Source organism: Leucoraja erinacea, chromosome 5, assembly GCF_028641065.1.
Source record: "Leucoraja erinacea ecotype New England chromosome 5, Leri_hhj_1, whole genome shotgun sequence".
Classification (NCBI taxonomy): Eukaryota; Metazoa; Chordata; class Chondrichthyes; order Rajiformes; family Rajidae; genus Leucoraja; species Leucoraja erinaceus.
In genome coordinates this window covers 42523957-42537417 of record NC_073381.1, presented here as the reverse complement: position 1 = coordinate 42537417, position 13461 = coordinate 42523957, and the positions used below count along the sequence as shown (strand labels likewise).

At 38.3% G+C, this 13461-nt stretch overlaps 1 protein-coding gene across 3 annotated transcripts in view; it reads left to right on the top strand.

Annotated features, from left to right (window-relative positions):
- agbl5 (AGBL carboxypeptidase 5) overlaps positions 1–9418 on the top strand; it is a 77467-nt gene extending 68049 nt beyond the window's left edge. For all 3 annotated transcript variants that reach the window (XM_055635434.1, XM_055635432.1, XM_055635433.1), the window contains 2 exons: positions 3027–3145; positions 6730–9418. In XM_055635434.1, the coding sequence (XP_055491409.1) occupies positions 3027–3145; positions 6730–6801 (191 nt within the window). In that variant the 3' untranslated portion in view covers positions 6802–9418. The remainder of the gene's footprint in view (positions 1–3026; positions 3146–6729) is intronic.
- Positions 9419–13461: the final 4043 nt, after the last annotated feature.

Below are 13461 nucleotides of genomic sequence, written 5' to 3'. Positions count from 1 at the left end.
ACGTTACTGGTTAAAATCATTGATCCAGTTGCACAAGTTCAAAACCCAGCACAGTAAACAATTAAATAATCATCTATCCTTGCCTGACTTGGCCTTCATGACACTTCAGATTCACCAAACCAATTGAGAATGCCATCCCAGTTCAGGAAAAATTGTGAATGGACAACAAATACGGTGGTATGTTATGCTGATGATGCCATGCCACCAATACAATAGCTTGGTGTGGAGATAAACTGTTACGTAATGAGGCAGTTATGAGATCCAATCTGAACCATGCATGTAACTATCCTCTCACTTGAAACCCAAACAATTCTCTGTGTCCATTTTTGATCCCCATCACCCTCTGCTACCTATTTAATATACTCTTATTATTAATCCTGGAAATTATTTTTTTTAATATTTTTTACAATTTCTTGTGTATAATGGATTTTACATGTTTTCCCTCATAAGCTGTAACAATTGACCGTATCTCTGAGATGCTTTTCTTTCCCCCAGCTGCAACCGTTTGTTTCAAGTTACCTTGTCCCATTAGAATTGGATATTTCTGCTAAATATACCATAGCTTTTTTGTTTTAACAACATAAGTAATTTTCTGAAATCTTTCCATGTATCTACACTAGGCACAATTGGTGAACAAAAATCAAAAATATCAAATGTGCCTTCATCGACCGGAAGCATTGACTGTTTCTTCAGGGATGCTATATGACCCACAGTTTTTCCAGTGTTCTGTTTTTATTTACTTTCTTCGTAAATATGTCTGGTGTTGGCCCTGAAGGCTCAATTGTTATACAGACCCGACACTCTGCAAAGTGATGCAAGAAAAGTCTCTCAAAGGATTTTTATAGGTTCATTATAACTTACTTGCTTTTTAATTCTGTCATTTGTATGAATGTAGAACATATAGCACAAGAACAGGCCACAATGCCTGTGCCGAAAACGATGTCAAGACTAACTCTTATCTGCTTGCACATAATCTATACCCCTCCATGCTCTGCTTATCCTTGTGCTTATTCAAAAATCTCTTATATGTCTCTAAAGTAAGGTATGATGCAACCTTAATTTCTCCATTTTCTAACTTTTGTCTCCTGTATCCACCTGAGATGCTGTCTATTATGTTCTTAGTTTAGTTTAGTGAAGCAGCTTGGAAACAGGACCTTCCGCACAACGGAATCCACGCCGACCTACTCTGGGCAAGAGATCCTGTGCATCTACCCGATCTATACACTTCTAAGATCGTCCCTCATCCTTCCGAGCTCCAAGGAATAGAGTCCCAGCCTACTCAACCTCTCCCTGTAGCTCAGACTCCCAAGTCCTAGCAACATCCTCATAAATCTTCTCTGTACGCTTTCCAACTTGATCAGTACCCTTTCCAGCTTGAGAAGCCTCCAGCTTCCCACATTCTCACACTACACTAGCTTGCTCTGTTCACAGTGAAGTATTGTCAGTTGTAAAACTAGGTGGAACATCTATTGGGATGCATTACGGCCTGGTATAGCAACTGCTGTGCACATGACCGCAAGTAATTGCAGAGAGTTGTGAACGCACTCAGTCCATCACGAAAACCAATCGCCAATCTCAACCCCCTACCCCCCCACCCCCCTCCCCCCACTCTCATCGACTCCATCCAAGGACTGCTCACAACCTTACAAGGACTGCTCACAATTCTCTCCTCTCTCTACCATCAGGTAAAATGTATAGAAGGTTGAAGGCAGCAGATTCAGGAACAACGTCTTTCCTGCTGTTATCAGATTCTTGAACAGACCTCTCATGCTAACAATGAATGCCCAATCTTCTAATCTGCCTTGTTATGGCCCTTGCACATTTGTCTGCCTGCATTTTCTCGGTAGTTGCAACACTATTCTGCACTCTATCCTCATTTGCGCCACCTGACGTACTCTCGTGTATGATATGATTTGCCTGGACTGCTTTCAAAACAAAGTTTTTCACGTTTTTTCAGTACACATGACACTAATAATACCACTTTAATTCTCATCCATAACCTTTGGAGAGGTTATTCAATACCCAGCTCAGTTAATACATTCTTCATTCAAGCTCAACTCCTATCTATCTCCCTTTGTGTATGTTTAACATTAAGCCAACTTGGCCAGACATCTTAACAGACAATTCATAGCTGCTGTGAGGTGAACCCATAGTGGATGGTTAAATGTAGAAACAAAGAGCTGATTACATGTTCATAAACGTTAACATGCATGAAATCAACAATGGCTCCTATATTATTATCTCATGGATACTTTTATTTTTTCCATTGAATTCCAATTACACCAATTTCCGGCTTATTCTCACCCTGCACATACAATGCTCCATTCACAGCTTTCTGAGTGAGGTATTCTCAGTTGTAAATCCAGATGGAACATTGTTAAGGGTCAAGGCGGCACAATTGTCTTTGTAATCTGAAACATTTGACTTGAGTAGATTTCATTTTGTGGCTTTACCTGGGAAGCTGTGTGCAAAGTAAGATTTGGCCAAGAAAGTGCAGGAATAACATAGATATGGTTCCCTCATGTCTGCTACCCGTGATCACAGAATTAGCCCAATTTATTTTTCTCATTTGTCTCAGTTGTAGAGTTTCTTGTGAATATGACACACGGAATATCTTAATTTATTTGTTCCATTATAGATCAATTCCTTTCGAAACAGAGAAACACAGCTAGCTGATGCACATTGTAATGACATCAGCAGTACAAGAAGTGCATCGTTGTCCATTTGTAACATTCAGAAGCATTTCAAACACTATTCCCATGCTGAAATGTAATGTAATTTTGAACATGAGATGGGATACTATGTAGACTTGTCTCTTATAATCATCTTAATTTTTTTTTACTCCATAAAAATGCAGAAATTGAGAACCTTTGGAAACATTTAAAAAAGATTATTTTGATTTAATATTTCAGAGCATTAGAATTCAAAAATTGAATGTCCTAGTTTGGATCACAAGTATCACACAAATAATTATTGCTTTAATCTGGGAAAAGTTAAGTAAATAATCAATGGATTTTCCTTGGCAGGTAGCATATTGGATTGTCCTGCAATGACCTTCACTCCTTCAGTACTGAAATGTAGTTGTCAAGACTCTGTATGCACTACTAATGGTGAAACGGAAAATCAGCTGGATATCTGTGAGAAGGTACTTGTTGCTTATTTAACATAGTTTTCAGTTCCTTTTGGCTCGCATGGGTCATTCCTCAGCTACTCCAATAGTGTTAAGCTCTTTGCGTCATTGACCTTGGGACAGTTTTATTCTACTGAGCACTGCTCTTAATTGACTTGACTATAATTGAATTGTGAATAGAACAGGTTTAGAGGGATTTCGGTCATGCGCAGGTAGGTGGGACTAGTGTAGCTGGGACATGTTGGGCGGTGTGGGCAAGTTGGGCCAAAGGACCCGTTTCCACACTTCACTGGATAGTGTAATCCAGCACCTTTCACTCTTAGTAAAATAAAATTGGCTTGTAAGTCTTCTTTGAACTTTATCCCCTTATCTTAAATCTATGCCCTCTAGTATTTAATATTTCTACCTGGGGGGAAAAAAAGTCTGACTATCTACCTTATCTATGCCTCTCAAAATTGTATGTAATTCTATCTGGTCATCCACCACCTCTGATGGTCCAGAAAAAACAATCAAAGTTTGTCCAATCTCTCCTAATAGCTAATAGTCTCTAATTCATGCAACATCCCGGTACACCTCTTTTGTAACTTTTCCAAATCCACCCCACCCTCCCTGTAGTGTGGGACTAAAACAGCATATAATGCTGTGCAGGCAGGTGGGACTAAGGGTAAAAAAAATGTGTTCGGCACGGACTTGTAGGGCCGAGATGGCCTGTTTCCGCGCTGTAATTGTTATATGTTATATGGTTATAATACTCCAATTGTGGCCTAACCAAAGTCTTATGCAGCTGCAATGTGACTTGTCTAGATTTATACTCAGTACTCTGATTGATGAAACCAAGTATACCCTTTCCCAATGGTGCCACATCCTTCCTGTAATGTGGTGACCAGAACTGCACACAATGCACCCTAACCAAAGTCTTATAAAGCTGCTTCATGACATCCTGATTCGTATACTCAATGGCCCGATCTATGAAAGCAAACGTATGCTTTCTTTAACACTCTAGTTGTGTGACCACTTTCAGCGAGTTATGAACTTGTCCCCAAGATCCCTCTGCACATCGATGCTGTTAAGGGTCATGCCATTAATTGTATATTCTCCCCTTACATTTGACCTTCCATAGTGAAACACCTCACACATGCTCAGATTAAACTAAATGTCCCAGCACAGATCCCTTTGGACTCCACTAGTCACAGACCACAAGCCTGAATAATATCCTTCTGGCACAGCCCTCTGTCTTCTATCAGTAAATTACTTGTGCATCCATACAGCCAGGTCGATGTTAATCCCTTGCATCTTAATCTTCTGGATCAGTCTACCATGGGAGACTTTATCAAATGCCTTACTAAAATCCATGTAGACAACTTCCCACATCGATCACCTATGTTACCTCCTTAGTTAGTAAAACACGACCTACTATGTACGAAGCTACGTTAACGTCCCTAATTAAGGCATTCTCCTCCAAATGGGAGTAAATCCTATCCTGAAGAATTCCCTCCCAATAGCTTCCCTAATAGTGATAATGGGGAATAAAGAAATGGCAAATTAATTGAATATGTTGATTGCGTCAGTCTTCACAGCAGAGGATGCCAGCAAAATGCCTGAAATTCAAGGGAGTTAGGGTGCAGCTTATACTAAGGAGAAGGTGCATGGAAGGTTGTAAGAATTGTAGGTGGATAAGTCACCTGGACCAAATGGATTACACAACAGGGTTCTGAAGGTGGTAGCTTTCTAGATTATGGTGGTATTAATGGTGATCTTTCAAGAATCACTAGAGTCAGGAGTGGTCCCAGAGAACTAGAAAATTGCAAATATTACGTTCAAGAAGGGAGCGATTAGTAATGGTGTCAATGGTTATTGGGAGAAGACAGGAGAATGGGGTTGTGAGGGAAAGATAAATCAGCCATTATTGAAGGGCAGAGTAGACTCGATGGATCGAATGGCCTAATTCTGCTCCTATGACTTATGAACAAGAATATTGACGTGAGGCACCGTCCTATAATTCCCTGAATGATCACTATTTTCCTTCTTAAATAAAGGAACATAGGCCTGGGTTCTCTCTACATTCTTCCGAATAAACTATCCTATTCCTAAGAATATTCTCCAAACCGATGTGAGGCTCACAGACCTATAATTTATTTGATTTCTATTGCCCTTAAAAACAGGAACAACACTAGGTACTGTACAATTTTTTCAGATCACCTATGGCTAAAAAGGATATAAAAATAGTTGTCAACCCCCCCCCCCCCCCAGCAATCTCTCCTCTTGCCTCTCTCAATAACCTGGGATAGATTTCATCATTCCCTGTGACCACTTTAACTTTCTTCAGGAGACCCAAACCACCATGTTCGTGATATCAGCACACTCCTTTTTCTCACTATCCTGCATGTCCTTTTCCTTGGTGAATGCCAATGCAAAGTATTCATTATGCATCTTGCCTACATTTCATGTTCTCTTTTAGTCCTCCTGATTATCTGTTGAGGAGCTTTCCTGTTTGCTTTATAATCTTTGTGGTCACAATCTGATGTCGGGTTCCTTGCAGCTAAACCTTGCATAAGCGTCCTTTTTTTTTGCTAATTTTGCCACATTTTATTATCCAAGGTTCCTGAATCTTGCCATCCTTGTCTTTCTTCTGCATAGGAACATTTTGGTTCTGAATTCTGCCAGGCTGGCCTTTCCATGAATCCCAATCTAATCTTCCCAGCTTCTGTCTAATACTATTGTAATTAGCCTTCTCTCAAGTTGACACTTTCCTTTAAGCTCCAGTTTTATCCATTACTATTTAAAACCTTAGCGAATCATGACACTGTTGGCAAAATTATCTCCTACTGAAAGTCCGATCGTCTAACTAGTACAGTCTAGTATGGCCCCTTCCCTGCAACTGCAAACCAATCTGGATGTTCACATTGTGTCAGAAATGAAGTTTGCCACTTGGTCATTATAACTTGGTCATTAGAAAGGAGCTGAGGAGGAATTTCTTTAGTGAGAGGATGGTGAATCTGTGCAATTCATTTCCTCAGGAGGCAGTGGACAGGTTAATGGATATGTTTAAGGTGGAGATTGATATATTCTTGATTAGCACGGGTGTTGGGTTATGGGGAGAGGGCAGGAGATTCGGGTTGAGGGAAAGATAGATCAGCCATGACTGAATGGTGGAGTGTACTTTTGATGGGCCAAATGGCCTAATTCCACTCCTGTAACTTATGAACTGAGAAACTGGTAGGTCCATGTGACATGCAAGAGCTGGGCATTGAGACAACAGCATTCTTGATTAGATATGCTTATGTCATTAGAAAGTCTATTTGCAACTTCAGTATGTCCTACCAATGCTTTTAATCTAGTAAAGTGTCCAATTATCACAAATAGATTGCAATAGCAACAATATGTTATTTTGATATTAAGTGGGAGTGGTTGTGTCAAGTGTATCCTTTTTAAATAAGTTTCATTTCTATTTATATGAGCAAACAACTGCAATGGATTGAAAAGACAATCACAGAGAATGATGTAGCAATGTATTTAATTTCTTGCATGATTAATATACTTTTGGATGAATGAATTCTGAATACTATTTACATAGCTACTTCTGTATCTTTTTTCAACAGCTGTCGCTGGTAACTGGAACAGATCAGATACCCACATATAGGAAGCTTTTTTCATTTTGCACTGATGGCTGACTAATATAAAATTTCTATGATTTGTATTGAACTATTTTCTCAAATGTCTTTTAGTCTGCCTGAACTGAGTGTGTGTATGCTGTACCTTTTTTTCACCTTAGGTGAAAACTATTGTTCCTTAATTGTTGTTGGGTTCAAATACTGAAATTCTTGTGAAAGGTCAGTGGTATATATCTTCATTACACAGAATGTGGCAGTTCAAAATGGCATCCCATCACCTTTGAGGGCACTTTGGGATAGCCTTAAATGGCAAGGAAACTTTTAACCCTTTCATAACCTTTTTTTAAAACATTGGAGTTCAGGAATGTTTCTAGCTCAAAACTAGCAATGCACAATACTAGTTTATTGCAATGAAGGTGGCTTTCTTGTTATAGGTTAACAAGTTGGTCTAAACAGCAGGCAATTGTATCACATTTTAAGAACTCATAACACTAGTTCTTAAATGGTTCATCAGAGACTGGATTCTTCAAGAAATGGCTACTCTTGGAAGTATCCATGTTATGTGAAAAAAGTAATATAATCTATTTTGCTGGTTCTCATTCCCACAGAGTAATAGCCTTAACACTCACTATGTCAGCAAAGGGCAGACGGCAATGGGGGATTAAAAAATACAGAGAGCTGGAGTATCTCAGCAGGTCAGGCAGCATTGGCGGAAGAGAATGGGCAACAATGGTAATAACCTTGATAACAATTTCTGCAGTAATTCCTCTCATTTTTCAAAGTACTAAGAATGAAATTGATGGAGTGAGTGTTACAAATTATTGTGTGTATATGACATAGCACTAACAAAGGCTCGTAACTGATTATTTCAGGTTGTAAAGTATTAAGAAATAGAATAGGAAGAAAGAGAGGCACAGTGCTTGAAATATCAAAACTCTTTGGAGCTTTTGTAAATGAGGACGATACACTGAAATATTTCAGTGTGTAAAATGTAAACATAGCTGTAAATTGATAACTTACACTCATAACCCTTTTGTCTGTTTTTTAACCTTCCTTTGCTTGTTTCTAAAATTTACCCAATCTCCTGACTTACCACTCATTTTTAGCAATACTTTAACACTCGTTCTTTGCATAATTTCCTTAGCGAACATGTATGGGTTACCTTCTCATCTCATCCTTATTTCTCAGAGCAATATATCTTGGTTGAGGATTATAAAATATCTTCTTGTGTGTCTGCTACTGCTTATCAGCAGACGTTTGTCACCTTATTTTCCCAGTTCGGAATTGCCAACTCTATCTTCTTAACATTTTTAATTGCTCTTAAGATATTAGTTTCAGCTCTATGTTTCTCTCTCTCAAATTGGATGTGAAATTCTGTGCTGCTATGATCACTGATCTCTCCTCTGGAGGATCCTCTTCATGAGGTCTCTATTAGTCATTGGTTCATGCCAGCATCTAAGAACTATAAATGGCATCGCTTGGAAACCAGTCAATACGACCTTGGACTGACATTAGAAATGTATGAAGCAGTTGAAGCAATATGTTATCAATTGTACTCCTGAAGGAAATATCCTAAGATGCAAATGCAAATATTGTGATTTTAATTGGGGTAATTGATTTGAGTTAATATGAATTAACATATAATGTATGTGAAACATGATCCATGGTGCTCAGAGGATCGGGTCTGTTGCATCATCAAGAAACAACATTTATTTATCATACATGTCTATATTATAGCAGGTTCCAAAAATACTAGTCTGTATTTATTGCAAGGAGCTGCTGTTCTTGCTGTCTGGCATTTATGCGATGTGCATATCTTGCCTCGGTAAAAGAGCTGTTATAAAGTAATTACTACAGGCTGAATTAATACATTTTTTGTATTATAAAAAATGTGGAAATTATCCTATAACCAGGCTTTTTACTTAATATTTAATTAATGACATGTTATACAAGTGCCTGATAGAATGTGTTGAAACATAACTGTTCCAGCACAAAGATGGCCTATTTGATCTGATAACTCACCATTATTCTTGTAGTTTGCAGAAGTTGACAGTCTAAAAAAAACTTTGGATGTTTGGTTTGTTTTCTATCAGGTTGAACTTCAACTTCTTTACACTATGTTATTATTTAGACTGCTGACTGGCTAATGTCTTCTTTGAAAATCACTACAGATGTAGTCTGTGTCATCTTTAAAATGTACATTTGACGTGCTCGTCATTTGAATGATTCGTATATTTTTTAAATGGAATGCTTTTTCAAAACTTGAGGTGTATTCTTGATGTACTGATAATTTCTGACGTTAGTACTTTTGTACCAAAAAAAATCCGTAACATTGTGTGCATCTAGTGTGATGTGATTGGAAATTGTTGTACTGGAATTCATTGTCATTGTATTTGGGGGTACTGTAAATCCAAGTTAATACATTCCAGTTATTTGAATAATGCAGTGATTAAGGCATAAATTGACCAGTCAATATAACTTTAAATGTGAAAATGACTTTCACCTGAATTTGTAAGGTATTGCAGGGAAATTATTCTCTGTAATAAATGATTAATAATGATTACATGACTAGCTGTGGTAATAACTTTAAACTAAAAAGACAGTTGACTTTGTAATTGTTTGTGAAACGTTCCAATATTTTTGATAAAATAAAAGTTGTTTGAATATCTGAGTAAAACTTAAGACCTCTCTGATAGTTTTCCAACTCTTAACTTAATAGTGTTTTTTTTTTTTTAAAAGATTGTGTTAATATAGTTGCTCAACTAAAGATCTCAGAACAATTTATGGGATTGTTAACATTTAACTTTTTAGTAATTACCTTTTTTTCAGTGTGGCATATCTGGCAAGAAATTGAGGTAACTGATTGTTGACACTCTTACTTTTTAAGAACATTTTATGGCTTTCTGGAGGAATTTTAACACTGCATAACAGCTTGTTTTTTTAACGTTGTAAAACAAGTACTGGAAAACCAAGTGTGCAATGAATATCAAAAACACAATTTTAAGCAATCTTTTTCCTCTCCCCTGTCGCTCAAACCACATTATAAGTGTGCACTCACTTAGATAACAGGTCTTAATTTACACGTGGTTAAAGGACACTTCTTGAAGTTCAAGGAACTTTTTTTCAAGTAAGAAGGAAAGCAAATACTCACCATATATATCATGGTCACATTGTGTTCACACACAGAAATAAATATCAAAGGATTTTATGGTGTAGATTGGATTTACCATAACCACTACTCCCACATAACATTTTCTATTAAGATTTGCAACTAGCTAAACATTTTCACTTTGACTACTGATGAATGTAATAAAAATGTGTTGCAGAAGATCAGCTGAGTTTTTGGTTATCAAGATTTGGATCCAAAGATTTTCATATTTTGTAAAATGTATTAAATAACAATATATTCAGAGATTAATTCAGGTACATTCATCATATTAACTATAGGGACTCTTGCAAATGAACACCTAAAATTCGAAGTATTGGTGTGGTGATCTGTAATGCTTACATCTACTGTTCTGAGATATTCAGATTGAATATTTTGATTTTATAGTCATACACCGTCAAAACGGCCCTTCGGTGCAACTCGCACACATGTCCCATATACACTAGTATATACACGACCACATGTCCCATATACACTACCTCCGCATGCCTGTGTTTGGCCCATATCCCTCTAAACCTGTTCTATCCATGTTTCTGTGTAATTGTTCCTTAAATGTTGCTATAATCCCTGCCGCAACTACCTCCTCTGGTAGCTCGATCCATGCACCCAACACCCTTTGTGTGTTACCCCTTGGATTCCTATTAAATCTTTTCTCCTTCACCTTAAACCAGGGATGGCACAGTAGAGCAGCGGTAGAGTTGCTGCCTTACAGCACCAGAGACCCTGGTTCAATTCTGACTATAGGTGCTGTCTGTACGGAGTTTGTACGTTCTTCCCATGACTGCGTGGATTTTCTCCAATATCTTTGGTTTCCTCCCACACTCCAAAGACGTACAGGTTTGTTGGTTAATTGGCTTGGTATAAATGTAACTTGGCGCTAGTGTGTGTAGGACAGTGCGGGGATCGCTGGTCCATGCAGACTTGGTGGGCTGAAGGGCTGGTTTTCGCGCTGTATCTCTAAACTAAACTATGTCCTTTTGTTTTTGATTCCTCTCTAATTTTTATAAAAACTATTATTCAAAAAAAACTCACTGGGCCAGATTGTGCTCTTCATCCACTTATAGCTCTGGGCACTAGTGTGTTCCAGATTTTTGAGCATTGCAATGTGGTAGTTGTGAAAAAATGTTGGATGTTAAATGCCAGCACATGTGACAATCCTCGATGCTGACGAACTCGGAGCAGAGTTTAGACTCGTTGATTCAAGGGCATTTAGCCCTTCTGCTTCATGCTAGTTTTGCTTAGCAGATACTGCATAGCTCACTTATTTGACTGGGATCATTGAGCAGGTATGACAAGGTATGCACACATAAGGGTTAATTATCTATGTTATGGTTTTCTATCACATTTCTATCACTACAGTGCATTCTGAAAGTATTCAGACCCCTTCACTTTTTCCACATTTTGTTACGTTACAGCCTTATTTTAAAATGGATTTAAAATTATTTTTTATCATCAAGCTACACACAGAATGAACAACCGAAAACAGGTGTTTATAAATTTTTACAGCCATTTAAAATAAATAACTAAAATATCAATTTACATAAGTATCAGACCCTTTGCTATGACACTCAGAATTGAGCTTAGGTTCATCCTATTTCCATTGATTATCCTTGAGATGTTTCTACAACTTGATTGGAGTCCACCAGTGGTAAATTAAATTGATTTTACATGATTTGGAAAGGTACACACCTGTCTATATAAGGTCCCACAGTTAACAGTCCATGTCAGAGCAAAAACAAAGCCATGAAGACGAAGGAATTGTCCGTAGATCTCCAAGACAGGATTGTGTTGAGATACAGATCTGGGGAAGGATAAAAATCAATTTCTACAGAATTGTAGGTCCCGAAGAGCACAGTGGCCTTTGTCATTCTTAAATGGAAGCACTTTGGAACCACCAGGACTCTTCGTAGAGCTGGCCGCCCGGCCAAACTGAGCAATCGGGGGAGAAGGGCCTTTGTCAGGGAGGTGACCATGAACCCGATGATCACTCTGACAGAGCTCCAGAGTTCCTCTGTGGAGATGGGATAACCTTCCAGAAGGACAACTATATCTGCAGCACTCCACCAAGCAGGCCATGGTGGTAGATTGGCCAGACAGAAGGCACATAACAGCCTGCTTGCCATTTGCCAAAAGGCATGAGAAACTCATGATTCTCTGGTCTGATGAAACCAAGATTGAACTCTTTGGCATCATATCTGGAGGAAACAAGGCACCACTCATCACCTGGCCAATACTATACCTACGGTGAAGCGTGGTGGCAGCATCATGCTGTGGGGATGTTTTTCAGCGGCAGGAACCGGGAGACTAGTCAGGATCGAGGGAAAGATGAAAGGAGCAAAGTACAGAGGGATCCATAATGAAAACCTGCTCCAGAACATTCTGGACCTCAGACTGGGGCAGAGGTTCACCTTCCAACAGGACAACGACCCTAAGCACAACGCAGGAGTGGCTTCGTGACCAATAGTAAATGGCCTTGAGTGGCCCAGCCAGAGACTGGACTTGAACCCAATCGAACATCTCTGGAGGGACCTGAAAACAGCTGTGCATCGATGCTCTCCATCCAACCTGGCAGAGCTTGAGAGGATCTGCAGAGAAGAATGGGAGAAATTACCCAAATACAGGTGTGCCAAGCTTGTAGTGTCATACCCAAGAAGATTTGAGGCTGTAATCGCTGCCAAGGTGCCTCTACAAAGTACTGAGTAAAGGGTCTGAATACTTATGTAAATGTGATATTTCAGTTATTTCTTTTTAATTACTTTGCAAAAATTTCTAAACACCTGTTTTCACATTTTTATTATGGGGTATTGCGTGTAGATTGGTGATAAAAAATATATAATTTAATCCATTTTAAAATAAGTCTAGCATAACAAAATGTGGAAAAAGTGAAGGGGTCTGAATACTTCCTGAATGCACTGTATACATATTTGATGTAATTGGTTTAGTTTAAATATTTTTATTGTTATTTTATTTATATCTACTTCAATTATGTTTAAGTTTCTGATCATCCAAAATATTTAAAACATTTAAAAAGATCAAATACCTCAGTAAGCTGTTTAAAAAGCCATGAATCAATGCATGAAACCAACACAGCCAAAATGTATTCTGTAGTTTGTTCACCCTGAGGAAGCTGAACAAATCATCTTCTTTGACTAGAGCAGCAATAAGTCCAGCTTCAGAATAGTTAACCGTCCAAAGCACTAGTCGGGTGGGAGTGCATCTCTGAAGGCCACATTTGTGATTGATGGGGGGGCGAGAGAGGATGGCACAGTATGTGGTTGTGTGATGCCTCGCTTGATCAGGGTTGGTACTGCCACTTCATGCAGGGCCACATAACGCAGTTGCATTTTACAGTTATTTTTTAAATCAACGAATAAACAAGCTTATTGAAATATTCAATAGTAACTAAGTCCAATATGAAAAGACATTATTATCCAAGCAAGTTCTCAAACCATTTGTTTTCATCATTCCACCTTTGTGTTATTTAAATGTGCATCATTGCCCTTTTTGTAGATCCTTTTGATCTTCACAATGCTAAAATAAGATTGATAGTATGT